The sequence below is a fragment of the Sparus aurata genome, chromosome 4 (assembly GCF_900880675.1).
Source record: "Sparus aurata chromosome 4, fSpaAur1.1, whole genome shotgun sequence".
In the NCBI taxonomy this organism is placed as follows: domain Eukaryota; kingdom Metazoa; phylum Chordata; class Actinopteri; order Spariformes; family Sparidae; genus Sparus; species Sparus aurata.
In genome coordinates, this window is record NC_044190.1 from 33,868,191 (window position 1) to 33,882,812 (window position 14,622).

A 14,622-nucleotide genomic window follows, 5' to 3' on the forward strand; every position below is an offset into this window, starting at 1 on the left:
GAAAGTTACTTCGGACAAAAGCTTCTGTCAAATTTAAGTATGTTTGATTTACATTTTGACCCACTTTTGAGCTTTGGTGCCAAAATCAGCTTGCTATTCAATACTTTTAACTGTTAATATTTAAGAGTGACACATTTTAATTAAATTTCAGAGAGATTTGGATAGATTACTCATTCAGGAAAAGTAATATTTTAGTATTCGCTACTGATGAACATTGTGCACTAGAACAGAAAGAGGAGATATTTCATAAAATTCTTTATTCATAAACTTGATGCAAGTTTACAAATTATTTTACATGGTCAAAATCACCCTTGCAATGGAAAAAAATGAAACCAAACCAAAGCATGCTAACAGTGCATAACTTTATAACCCGGCCACTGCAGTTAATGAAGCAAGGTAAAGAACCCAGAATCAGGCTAATTCAGACCTCAGACCCAAAAATTTCGCTCACCAAAGCAGAGAAGGTTGTTTTTGTTAGTCAGACGACGATGAGTTTGGTGTAAGAGAAGCTGTTATTCAGTGCACAACAGACTTGGGTACACCATTACTCCAAAGGGTCAGGTTCAAGTTGTGAGCTTACAATTGTTCTGATGGCACACCAATCTGAACTGCTACTTTTGTTGGGAGTCCTGGCATCTTTAAAAAGGTAATCCAAGCAGGTAGGATGTCTTGCAAGTCCACGTGTGTCATATATTACCTGACCTGGTTCGATAAGCAGCACACAGGGAGAAATTATCCTGTGCACTGACGTAGGAAGTTAAGTAAATAATTGATGAAAGAATGGATACATCTAATCTTTTTTTTTAAACCACCATTCCCAACCACTCTTTGCCGTCAGTAGCTTGGGGGGGGGAAAAAAAAAACACCCATTGATATATTGACATGCAAAATACAGCAATATCAAAGAGACAGGGTTGACATGTTTCTGAACCCCTCATCAAGCGCAGGATAATGTGAGGGTGGGAGCGAATCCCACAGATCCGGTCATTCCAAAAAAACTTGCCTATTAATTATTTAATCAACCTCAATGGCATTCCGAAATTCTATGTGTGTGTGCAACGGCAAAACACGCTGAGATGCCTAAACTGGTAAAACATCTTTAAATGGCCCCCAAAAAAATTACACTGACACATTCGACATTGGGTTTTTCGTGACGATATTCTGAAGCAATCCTTTGCAAATTCGAGTGTGTGGTATGTATTCCTGAGTTTGCTTCTCCAGAGAATGCAGGGGTGGGCGATGTGACCAGAATGAAGTGATTAGTACGTTAGCGATGGCGGCACAAACTTACAACCATGCCGATGACTCATAGCCACGATGAGATTTTGCTTGTGGTGAAACGAGAAGAGGAGGATGACACTTGTTGTACACATCCTGCGAGTCTAAACAAATGCCAGACGCGTGCTGAATGTGAAGAAGTGTAACTTTATACCCATCTCTGCCTGTTTTTGAAGATACTGGTGTGACTGAGGTTAATATCACTGAGAAAAAAATTTTAAAACTCAAAAAACATGAGGAATGACTGTATGAATTAGCATAACTAAGCTTTCTATGCTGGTTTTTCAGGACAATATACTTAAAACAATGCAAGTAACCACACAATAGAACACCCACAACAAACGTGTAACTGCATTAATTGGAATGCTCCACACAGTTTTCTGCATATTATTCACATTACATCAAAGACCCGGCACGCTGAGGGGTACAGCAGTGCTGAGAGTGGTTATGAATAGTAACCAGAGAGGTGGTAATGGGAAGAGCTGGGTCCTTTCCTTGTGGCAAATGGGAGCAAATATTTATCAAACCTACACAGAGATTCTGGAAACGGAACAGACTCCAGTCGATCTTCCCAGGTGTGAAGCCAGAAGGTATATCGTCGAGACTATTGCTGTGAATTTTGAAAACTCTGGCTGCAGTTTTACACCCAGCCATGAGGTCAAGGAAAAGTCCGAAGGTAAAGGTCACTTTTTTTTTTTCTCTTCTTCCTCAGACTGTTAGGACTGCAGGATTGGCAAAGTGCTCAGGATGTGAACCAGCTACAAGAACTAAGCAGGTGACTACACGGTTAAGCTGTTAAGACTAATTTTTCTTCAGTACAACAAAACTCCACGAGACTGTGTCTTCACTGCATAGCCTTACTGAGGTTCATCCGGTTTGAGTGATTAGATATGAAAAGCCAAACCTCTGGAATGCCAGAAAACAGCTGTGTCTGTGCCATTATTGTTACGGCCATTGAAGTTAAGAGGTGCCATCAAATAAAGGGGAATGGTACGGACAATGTCGCCAATAACATGAGGATTACAAATCAATATAAAAACAAACAACAAAACCGCAGTAGTCATTAAGCTTACATAAGAACATGGCGTACTTTTGTTTCCTTCTGCAAGAGTATCCATGAAGCAACTTTTTCTTATTCTAAATGGGTCTTGCAGTGCCCCTGCTGTTAATAGTCAAGGGTATATAGTAATACAGTCTCTGCCCAGCCGAAGACCCAGACAAGGTTACATTATAAACAATTAAATCCTTTTGCAGAAATACAAATTTACATGTTTACACGTGGAGTTAAAATCAACTACATTACAGTGTGATCAAATCCAAACACGCCCCTGCTTTGCCTGGTCATGTTTCTTGTGTTGCCAGCCTAGCCACACACCAAACCTCTCCTGCAGGGAGTTGTCCAGTTGCTGGTTGTGATGATGATGACAGTGGTCTCCAAACTTTGAAGCATCAGCGGGATGCTGCTCTTCATTATGGGCTGTCCCACTCCAGGCTGCAAAAGTCTCTTTATCTTCCTCCCCCACCTCAGGGCTTCAAGCTTTAAAAGATAAAGAGGTTTGAAAGCAAGCGAGCCTCAGAAGCATGTTACTCCAGAGGAGGGATCTTGGCATTACAAAGATAATACATGAGCACAATATTACAGAGGCCGTCCATGGAGAGAAGAGGCATCAGGTCTTCCCACCACCAGCAATTTAAATGTCCTTCCCAGCCACCACTGCATCACATCAGGGCATGTCGCATGCCATTCTCAGATCCAGTCTGTGGCCAGAGAGGCAGTGTCCGGCGCCCGGAGCGTCAGACAGCCGGATAAAAGCCATGCCACACCTTTCAACTTACAGCCAGCAAGTAACCTTGGCATGCTCAACGCCGAAACCAAAGGGTGACTTTACGCCATATTTAGTCCATCGTTTTCCTGGAGTACGGGATGAATGTCGCGATGAAAAAAAAAAATAAAAAAAATGAGCTTGTAAAAGACAACAGATGTACAGAGAGATAAATATTTGAGGAGAAGACACCCTTGCGAGTAGCACATGAGCTTGGATGTAGGTTTCAGGTAGGGGCGTGTGTGTCTGTGTTGTGTGCTAGTATCGGGGTGGTCGCTGAATGAGGAATTTGGTTTGGAGTTCAAACTCTCATGTAGAGAACAGAATGGTTTGCAGGACAAAAAAAAAAATATATATATATATTGGTCGCAAGGGGAATGAAAAGAAAGAAAAAGAAATCGAAGACATGTGGTCCCAGTGCAGGAAAGGCAGGAGTCTGTTTTAGCCATCCTCCTTTGGGGGTGTGTACCAGCCTGAAGAAAAAAAACAACAACAACAACAACACACGTTTAGAAAGACGGACATAAACAATCAATAGTCACCATAAAACCAGGATTACATAAGATGATTTTGCATGTGCACTGTTGTCTGCCTCACTGGCTTGTACCTTAGAAACAGGTCTAATTAGTGCCAAAGCACCAGTAAAGTGTTCGGTGGTAAGACCCAAGGGCTCATATGATTCAGAATTGTATATAAAAAAAAGCTTCAGCCAGGCTTTTGGCTCTCAACTTCTGTATTTTGCTACAAAGGAATAAAGCTCAATGTGGCCTGACAGAGTAAAAGTAATTTACATATTTTTACCTGCAGTTCTGGTTTTTAAAATGCAGCGAGGTGTTTGCACAGAGGTCAAGGACAACAACAAAAACCTGCATTAATGTCCAACGCTGAGCCGCTGACTTACCAGTGCTGTTGCTCAAATAAAGTAAACTTTCAAATGTGAATGTTGACTCTGATCTTTCTGTTTCTATTATCAATTTTGAAAAGTCTGTAACACTAGAGATGCTGGTTGTATAGAATAAATAGCATAAAATGTATTGTCCCTTAAGGTCAGTTAGTTTATTCTGTTAATTCAGTCATGATTTAGTTTGGTTTATTTAGTTTGTTTTGGCATAACAATATGAGGCATAAGTGGTTTTAATCAGATTAAACTCTCGATTCCTTACATGTCCATACATTTTATGTCCCGGCTCTCTCCCAATTCATTTAGACAGGGGCCTGGTCTTGTTAGACCTGAGATAACTGCCTCCGGGCGTTGCCGACATAGATGCCGAGTGGTATACTTAAAAGGATTTTGCTATTATTAAGTAATTTACTATGAATTTATAATGATGCATTTAAATAAAACCAGCAATAAATAATACCAGTTGTTAAACTTCTCTCCCGCTATGCAGTTTAGTTCAGATTACAAAGATATTTCCTGTTTAGTTTTAAAAAAGTTTAGTTTAAAAAACACAGACGGACTAATTTAGATTGATAATTTGTCTTGCTTCAAAACTGCTTTCTTCATGTTACTATCTCCTGAAAACAGCAGTTTTTAGCCTCAGTCAAGAGGTCTGAACGGTGGAGTTTGTTTACTTTTGTTTATCTTTTTTTTTTAATCAAATCTGTTCATCTGGAGTCATGTACACAAACATTACTCAACAAGGAGAATAAATAGACATTTTCACACCTCTGTATTCGTATACTCTAACACACACTTGCTCAACACTAGGCTCAAATAGGACATCGAAAACGAACAGTGGGCTCCTGTTAAGGTAAAAGCTCTTATTGACCCAAGTGTAAAGAATGGTAAATGTGAAATATGATAGTGTCAGTAACAGACTTTAACGTGTGATTAGTGGTGTTTAATCACAAGTATGGTGTACCTATATCCTCATAGTATGAAGCCTTAGAACCACTATACCAGTCACAAATGGACTGTAAGAATGGAATCTTGTCCATGTTGAGTCCATACACAAGAGCACAAGCACTAATTTTGCTCAGCTTTGATGCATGGGAGGGATTTGGTTTCAGTAAACAAGGTCAGTAATGCCCTCCGTATGAAACCGGAGACAAAAAACACTCACCGTTCTTTTCATGGATCTGAACCAGGGATTTGTAGGACTGCTGTGCTCTGGCGAGATTGTACTGGTTCTGCATTAAAAAGAATGAAAATGAAGTCAACCTTAGCGCGTTTATGATGACTGTACAGAACAAGAAACGGCAATGACAGCTTTTTCTATCCGAAAAAAAAAGCTCATCTATACATCTCTTATTTTAAGAACAGAAGCCAGTGTGTGGTGCACGATAATGAACACACATTCTGCCCTTGTTTGACGATTCGTAGCAGACTGCTTTCACACACACCTGGTCATTACCATTCACAGCAGACCTTTAGTTCTCCACACGACTGCTTAACCACCAAATTACCCAAGCGTTTGTACAAATATATGATACACGTGCATTTTGAGTTTCAAATGGAGTGGGTTTTATAAAAATGGACTTTGTCTGAAGATTGGCTATTAATTTGATCACAGACATTTAAATTCATCCATTGCATAATGCTGTCTATTTCACAGCGGTTAGGTCGGACTCATTTGCCATGACTTGTGACTAAAGACCATTTTCAAACTAATTAGCATGACCGCTAAAACAGCTCAGCAACCTTCACTCCAGCAAGAAAAAGAAAAATCTGGGTAAATTCAACAGTAGCAAGAACAAGTTACTATGAGAAGGATCGTTTCCTTAGGCAACAAAAATGACGTGCATGCCCTCAATGGTTAAAACATGTACTGTATGTTACCAAGATGTTACTATGGTTTCTGCAAACGTTCCCACCTTACTGGCCACTCCACACAAGTGTTAGCAAACTACAAGTTATCAGTCATTTTCCTCTTTTTAGTCAATAGTTGCCATGACTTGTTACCATGGAACACTGGCACCTAGATAAATGTTAACCCTTTAGATTTACAAGGTGTAATACCACTATCATACTGGCCAAAGAAACCCACTTACACTTGCCAACATCTGTTTTTTTTTTGTTCAATGTGAATGTAAATTATTGGGATTAACATTCACCCTGCAGTAGTTGAGTGTATTTATCGTGGCTCGGCTATGATGTGGACACATCATATGGGTGAACACAATATACTTTCGATGCTATGCAGTGTGTTGAGGTAAAAACCGTTGGCTTGTTAATATCTTTCCATCTGTCTCTGTCAAGCAGTGCCTGAACACATCAATGGCGCCAAGTTTGAAAGATGTTAAAGATAAAAAAGTAACTGCTGTTTGTGGCTTCTGTGCGGTCTGAGCCTCGTCAGCTGTCTGGTTGGAACTACACATCTGCAACTCTCCCAACGATATCAGAAAAAAGCATAATGTCTCTGTGATTTCAGTTATCAGCTCCTGAAAAACCAATGAGTCTAACTAAAGACTTACTGTTCATTATTTTTCTGGCATGTTTGTGATGACAAAACAGGATACACAAGGGGGATTATATGCAGATTATAAGTGGGTTTACTAATGTTTAAAAAGAAACAGTCTATACACACCAACTTGGGTAAACATGGTATAAATCCATTTCTATGAAAGTTTTTTAAGTAAGCTACATATCCACCTTTTCGTACTTAAGTGGCTTCTTAATTACGTGACAGCAGGTTGTCTAACATGTGTTGACTTATTCAAAATGACACCAAACAAGCAGGTTTATCCCAGGTAACTGGGTTGATCTTTACATGATATGGGTACAATTTAGAAAAACTCCCTGAATTTGAAAACTCCCTAAACACATATTTTCCCCTCCAGCACCGCACAGACGTCAAACTTCTGTTGTTAGGCATTGAATTAAAACTGAGGGGTTCAACCTTTGATAAAAATAAATTCATATGCTCATTACAATGATAACAGTACGCAGTAACTGCCTTGAACAAGCCATGATCCATTTATCCAAGGTTCCCAAATTTATAACAAAAAATAAAGGATTTTAGTAGCGGTTGTGAGAGGGACTCTGTAGTCAGCTGATAAAAATACCCCTTCCATTGAAACAATACAGAATTTAAAATGTAAATATATTTTAATAACGGCTGCATGTAATGCTCACCGAGCATTTAATGGCTCGGGGGGGGGGGGGGGGGGGGGGGGGGGGGCGGAGCTAGTAACACTGAGAAATGGGATTTGCATCCATGACACTAGGCTTCGGAGAGGGACTAAATATAAATGTTGTTTCCTCATTGCGTCACATATCAAACTCAGAAAAGCCTGCGGCCAGATTAGGTGTCATTACAAAAAACAAAAAAAACGCATACAAGTGAAACCAAATGCAAACTGCGGCGCAAAAAGACAAAGCTTCTACAGTGGCCATCCCAGTGATGACACACTGCACCTCCCACCCGACTCTAACTGTACAGCCAGATTCTCCCCAAACACACCGTTAAGAGCAGGTCTCTGTGTCATAGCAGTGTCACTGTGGTCAACACGACTCATAAAAGTGAGCTCAGCATTATCACAGGACATTTCCTGACTTGAAATGAAACATCTAGCGCTTCCTCACTTACTTTATTGGCTCCAAACTGCACTCTGGCTTTTCCTTTGACTAAAGTGGCATTGATCTGCATGATGACAGACTCAATGGAATAGGCACTGCTCCAGCCCTGCAATCAGGAAACCCAGTGTCACTCGGAGTATGTTTTTAAAAACAGATATGAATATAAATCAAAGTCATACAGCACAGTATTGCTTTAATTCAAGTTTTTTTTTTTAAATGCCTTTGACAAACCTGTTTGGTGAGAAGTTCCATGCACAGGGCACCTCCTCCAAGAACATAACTGAACACAAGGACGGGAAAACAAATGGTCAGAGAAACAGGTATCAGAACAACACAAAGAAGCTGTCCTCCTAAAGAAAAGCACACTTGATAATTTTCTATGGGGATGGAATAAAGTGTGCCAGCTAAAAGAACTCACCCTCCAGAAAGCACAGGCGAAACCACCCGAACAAACGGTGGATCAAAGGGGAAATTATCCTGCAGAGATGACCAGCAAAAAAGGTTAATTGACCGACTTCAAAAGACTCCCAACTGGTGTCTCATTTTCATCAATGCAGAGTCAATTTTACTCACTTTATATGAGAAGTTTAGTAAAATGTAATCCATTCCTTCCTTTTCCTTTAGGACTTGTAAATCACTGTGCAAGGGGCTATCTGGATCCACCCTGTGGGTCATTAAAGGATGCAATCAGTCTGTGTTTATGCGAACTCAGAGATAAAGAAAGTAGACATAAGATCCCCCAAGTAACTTACGTCCTTAGTTTGACGTGCCATTCATACAGGCTGTCGTTGACAAGCTCGACTGAGTAGATGCCTGCCAGAAGATAAAAAAGGAGAGAAAGATTAAATGTTTGTCCTCATGTGTCTCACAATGCAAGTATCAGAGGCTTGGTGGATGCAGTAAAGAAAAACATCAAATGTATTTTTACTGGTTCCTCCGCTCTCATAGTGCAAGATAATTGAGTAGCAATTATTTGAAGCCTTGCTCAAAAACTGAGGGATTTGTACATCCATTTCCCTGTCTATGTCTTAAAAGATATGTCTTGTGTGCCACTTTCCAGGAGTATCATTTTTCTTTGTTAAGTGGCTGTGGAAAGTATGTCAGTGTGCCTACAGCCATTACTACAGCATGCAATGCACATGTGCAAATAACAGCAAAGAGTGTAGTAACCTACAGTTCTGCCACCACACCCAGTTGAGGGAGGAGCTGACCTCATAAGGAAAAGTCACAAAGAACCATGTACCTTTTGAATTTTGCATAACGTAACTTCCTCTTAAATATTTATCTCTGGTCATGTTAACTGTATGGATTGATGTTCATCAACTGTCATCACGTCAAGAAGATACAATTGATGATTACGGTGTGTGGGAGTTTGTGTCCTAGTTTCACAAAAGAGTTATTTGCAAGTGTTTGCTCCACTCTGCATCAGAGACGACCTTTTGAGCACTGTGCATACCTGTCTTGTAACTCTGAGACCTATAGATCTCTCTAAGCTCCTTCATCAGACGGTCGGAGGCTTGCACTGAACCAGACACAGCTCCCTGCAAGACACAAAACAACTGTAACAATGAAGACCACAAACACAGTGCTTTGCAATTCACTGTGAAGGTAAACCTGTCATCTCTGCTTAAGGTGGGCCGACATCAAAGAGAGAGCTTTATTCTACTACACAAAAAAAGAAATGTATGAAAAAATACAAAACTGATTCCATAGTTAGGAAGTAATTATATTTTTGACACATTTTAGATACAGAGACAGCCTCAGAGCTGAGCCACTGAGCAGGATGATGAGCAGGCTGAGAGCCCTTCACAGAGGAAAAACACATCTTTGGATAAATTATGCTGCCAGGAGCGACAGACGCCAAGAGAAACCTGAAAATGTATTTTCTAAACTTATCTTTTACATCTTCATACATCAGGGGCTCGCTGACAAAAAGGGTCATAGTCCACGCTGTCAGACATATTGTATGTATTAAATGTCCCATCACTGCCTTCTTTGACTTTCATATTATCATGGGTAAACAAAAATAATATGTCCATTAATATTTAGGCTTTAACATCAAATACAAAAAGGTGTTGAGTTAGGTCCCAGATAAAATATGTTATCGCCCATCACCTCTTCAAAAAAGACCTGTATCTGAATCTGACTTACATTTAAGTGGTCCTGCCTCTGGTTCTTTCGGATCTTCTCTAGGATGGCCAGATTTTCCTTCTCAATACCGTCATCCTCGGATTTCTTCCCATCCACAGGCTCCTCCTCTTTCATCTCATAGTGGTCCAGATCCTCTATGTCCTGTTGGTTCAGATTTGAGAGTTTAAAAATATTTTCTTCAGATTGTCCAGCAGTACATGCAACATAAAAAAACAGTTCAAGAACAAAAGCCAGTGTGGGGTCAAAAGACGTGATGACGCGTCCTTGTTAAGGACAATAACGGTGTGACAAAGAAAACATTAACACAGTCATGATCCGGGGTGTAGGTGATCTTAAATCAACTCATATTCTAAAGACAATAATCGTGTGAGTTATTGGCATCTTAATTAAATGTCTATGCTTTCCCACTTCACCTTCTACGTCATACAAGAATGCAAAAACAGCCTAAACATTCCTGACGTGTGACTAAGATGGTGCCAGATGGGAAGAAAAAAAACACAAGGGTTTTATTACAGAACATCTAGCACAACCTCCACAGAGCTACACATGAGCTGTTTAGACCAAAAGATGATAACTTACCTCTCCCATCTCCTCCTCCTCCTCTTCTTCGGATGTGACCTCCTCCGTCCCATGCTACACACACACACACACACACCACAAACAAGGCATTAAGTCAAGATGCATAAAGTGGTTCGAAAGAGACTCACTAAGCTCTTTTTATTTTACATAAAATTCTAACACCTTTTACTGATCCTGACCACAGAGGGAGCCTATTGATCAGCTTAGAGAACAAGTTCAAACAAATCACCAAGGCCCTCTGTTATGTAAGCTGCTATTTCATTATTGAGAATAAGTAGTTTTTAAGTGGCTATTAGATATACAAATTTAAATAGGATTCCTTAAAGTAATCAAATACAGGTTATGAGCAGGCGGCACTATTCCATGCCCTGGGGAGGTGTTTGACAGGAGCTAAGTAGACAGCCTTGCCTTTCGGTCTTGTCCCACAGGACCTGCAGGGAGGGGCTGGTCCAGCATCTCCACATCTGGATGTTGGGGAAGGTTATACAGCCGACAAAGATCACAAATGAGTTTCTTCAACTGCTGCAAAAGCTAGGGAAAAACAAACCACAAATAAAAAAAGAGGATACAGAGTTAGATCAACCATTTATTACTGCAAGTGCAGCTACACGGCCGATGCGACTTCGCAGAAACGCCATCACAAGCATCAACAATCACAGATTATAGTGTGAATAAAATGCGAGTCGGTTTAAATGTGATTTAATACACATATCTGAATGCATAAGTAGCAATTCATGAGTGTATATGACAAAAGATAAGGAATGATTGCATTACACTGTGTTGCAGTGCATTCAAACCAACTGTGGAATAATGTAAAATATTAGTGTACCTAGCAACAATATCAAGGCCAGTTACTCACATACGACTACAAAGTGCAGATTTAAACATAAAACACATATTGAAGAAGCACTGCAAATGAAAGGCAGAAGCACTGACATTGCGTGCACTCACACAAGAGCAGTTGGGCGACAGTCATTAAGATGCTATCAGCTAGTGTGTTATGCATTCTCAAATTTGGTGCAATTCTGATATAGGGTACTGCATAAACATCTGCGTAACAGCAAGAAAAGACAGAGATCTTATCTATCCACAGAAGCTCATGGTTTGCCCCTGAACAACTCACAACGACAACGTTGTATTCTCTAACTGAGTGTAGCCAAAGTCATGGTGCACACAAGAAAAAGTCTTCTGTCCAAAAAAGCTGACAGCACCTCTATAAAAAGCATTTTTTTTGAGTGTCCTACAAACAGAGCTGCATGAATAAGTAGGCTAACTAAGCCCAGGGTGTCACACCGCACGTAGTTTTACATAAGAATCTGCCAGTCACGGACGTTTGGCCCCCAAAGGTCATCCCAATAAGCTAGTGACATGACCATTTGGTCTTCTGAAAACCTGCGTGTCTGTACGTGCCAGTTACAAACATTCATCCGACTCCCAGCATGCAAAGTCACACTCTCTCAGGCAGCACATGCAAGCTGCTTGTTTACGCTTAAAGGCTGATAAGACACTTAAAAGCTCATTTAACACTAAAATGGCAAAACACTCTGCTGAACTACTTCAACATAGAGCAAATCCTACCAGAATGATGAAAAAAAAAAAACATTTAGTCAAATATTATCTATAATATCATTATAAAATCAATTCCTGACTGAACATAGTGCCTAACACACCTAAATAGCAGCTGGCAAAATATATCAAAGTCCAAAATGAAGGGACATTATCTGCATCCAGCTGATGAGGCTCAACACAGCAGGCCTCACAATGATGCAAAGAAAGCTCTCCTGCTGAGAGGCGCCCTGGTCAATACCCCAAGAATGTTACTCAAGTCAAATAAAGTGAAGTCTTATCAATCAGTCATAGTTCTAAAAACACATTGTGAAAGCCTAGCTGCTGCAGCCCAGCTCTGTTCCAACACAGCCGGGCAGTAAAATGATCTCCTCAGTCATTTTTTTTTGCTGACTTGATTGCTGCATCACAAGATAATCTCTGTCTTGTCGTGATCATTCACACCACCACAAAACCCTGGTGTGAACGTCGAGGGCAGTACCTCCGATGACAAGAGGTTTTTTAAAGGCTCACCATCGCAGTGAATAATTAATCGAGAGCAGATTATCACAAAGTACGTCCAAATCGACACGATCTCCTCGGTGACACAGTGAAACAACACAGTTAATGATACCCACCAGGGTGCTGCCTTTTCTCACATCTTCCAACCTCTCCAAAACTTGCGCCAAGCTCGGGTCGTCAGAGTCCACAAACCATATCGGCGGCGTAGATGGATAAGATTCCTGAAGGTGACAAAAAAACGAGACAGTTACATCAACACATCTGACCTATTTACATGCGTGTGGCAGCGTTAAACAGAGTAAGCGAATAACGTTAAATCTGGGTTTGACAACATTAGCATTCACAGTGCAGCGTTAGCCCACAGCTAGGGTAGCATATCAGCGCAGTTTTAATGTTGGATCGCCAGAACAACAAACCCCCACCGAGCCTGTTAAGCTCCCACTGACACTGGCTTATGAAACTACGCAAAAAACCTGTCCCGCATAGCGTCAGATTGGACAGTTGTGGAGGTAGCCTGCTACCTGGCTAGCAGGTTACCCAGCTAACTTTAGCTCGCTAACCTACCAACAAGGGAAGTGTATAAATCCCGGCACTTGTGTTTCTGTCCCCTTACCGTTATGTTACAGTGGATTATTAACAGCTTTTCTCCAGTCACATTAAACTGGCAGCTCAGCTCGTCAGGCTTCCAGTCAATGATCCTGAAGCGTTCGTGGTTTGGATCAAAAATGGACTCCAAAAACTTCAGTTCGGCCTTCAGCCCCGACACCGACATCTTCCACGCATCTCCGGCTGGGCCGCTGGGGAGGGGGAGAAGTCGGGACTTAGCCTTTAGCTAGCTAAAGCCACAACACGAATTCAGTTCAAAATGGATGAAAGAGCAGCAGAGATGTGACGGACTGCCCCGGCAGATGTAGCTGGGCACCGAGTACCAGCTATAAACAGCGTCCGGTCAAATTCCAGCGCAACCGGACAGATTTGCTGATGTAGTTAGTAGCTAACGTTAGCTAGCTTCGGTTAGCATTTGAAAACAGCGCAGCGCTTTGGCAAAGATGCTAGCTAGCGAGTTAGCGAGCTAGTCCGTTGTTGTTGTCTTTCCGTCTATTGTTGTTGTCTGCCTACGATTACGACAGTTTAAGGCTCTGCGCGGTGTCCCGTTACCGTCTCCTCACAGTCCCATCGGACAGGTCCTCAGAGGTTATTTCACCGGAGAACAATCATGCCAGCCCCGCGATCTGAACTTAAATCCCGCGGAAGGAGCAGTGTTTTTCATCCCGGTGTACAACTGTAGCTGGCCTCTTGTGGGGTTTAAAGATGGCGTACTGCAATCTCTCCGTTCCCGCAGAATCCCAGCATTCAGCGCGTACTCAATTTATTTCAGGCGAGAAAATAAAGCAAGTTTACAGCAGTATTTTTTTTAATTTTTTTTTATTATTATTATTATTCAGTCCCAAAAAAAATAAAGAATATGTGGGGCAAATAATTTATTTCATTTTCTTAAAAAAAAAAAAAAAAATGATAAGAGAATTAATTTTCTGCTTCACACAACACAGAGGCCACCACAGAGTTAAACTGGTGCACAAAACTTGTGTATGGATTGTCCCTTTTTCCACTGAAACATGCTGCAATGGTGCCACAAAGATGGCTGAAAATTATTTTTTATTTATATGATTTTTTTGGATGCAGTGTCACTCAAAAATTGGTTTCATGACTCAGCATTAGTGTTCAGCAATATGTACATTATCATGCCGTGGTGTTCATGGACATACGTGTGCATCAATACACACCATTCTTATCAGCTTGCTGTGTTATTTTCAGCTGGGCTCGTTCGTCCGCTTCGACATTATTGAAACTACACAATTCATATTGATTTTAATCAGCTTATGAATTGTAATTGGTGTGTATTTACCTGAGAGTCTTAACAAACTGGTTACAAGAAATGTGTCTGTGTCAAGTTTTTAGTAAGTGACGACAACAAAAAAGGTGATTTAAAAGAAAAAAGTGTGAAAGTATGTGAGGAGGTCAAATGTCGTTATATGAACAAATATGGACAATCAGGATAATGTCCAAGGATATGTGCAGTATTGCACACAAGTATTGCTCTGAATGATTTGCAGATGTGAATATGCAGTTTAATTCATCTCTACTTGTGTGAGCCCCGCCATCTGATTTATGAGAGTATAACAAGCAATGTCTCTTTGTTTA

The 14,622-nt window shown here is 40.8% G+C and overlaps 1 protein-coding gene across 1 annotated transcript; it reads right to left on the reverse strand.

The window, feature by feature from the left end:
* Positions 1 to 240: 240 nt before the first annotated feature.
* Positions 241 to 13,771, reverse strand: ube2q1 (ubiquitin-conjugating enzyme E2Q family member 1). The gene is made up of 13 exons (XM_030414465.1): positions 13,034 to 13,771; positions 12,537 to 12,641; positions 10,762 to 10,884; positions 10,354 to 10,407; positions 9,775 to 9,915; positions 9,080 to 9,164; positions 8,376 to 8,436; positions 8,197 to 8,287; positions 8,042 to 8,100; positions 7,855 to 7,903; positions 7,634 to 7,729; positions 5,168 to 5,234; positions 241 to 3,574 (listed from the first exon to the last, which is right to left on the reverse strand). The coding sequence occupies exons 1-13, from the start codon at positions 13,190 to 13,192 to the stop codon at positions 3,543 to 3,545; spliced, it is 1,122 nt and encodes a 373-aa protein (XP_030270325.1). The 5' UTR covers positions 13,193 to 13,771; the 3' UTR covers positions 241 to 3,542.
* Positions 13,772 to 14,622: the final 851 nt, after the last annotated feature.

Excerpts from the sequence above, each read along its gene's own strand:
- ube2q1 (XM_030414465.1), bottom strand. The coding sequence starts at position 13,192 with ATGTCGGTGTCGGGGCTGAAGGCCGAACTGAAGTTTTTGGAGTCCATT. Across the intron at positions 8,288-8,375 it reads TGGCACGTCAAACTAAGGAC|GGTGGATCCAGATAGCCCCT; the intron begins GTAAGTTACTTG and ends AATGACCCACAG. Across the intron at positions 8,101-8,196 it reads TACTAAACTTCTCATATAAA|GATAATTTCCCCTTTGATCC; the intron begins GTGAGTAAAATT and ends TCATCTCTGCAG.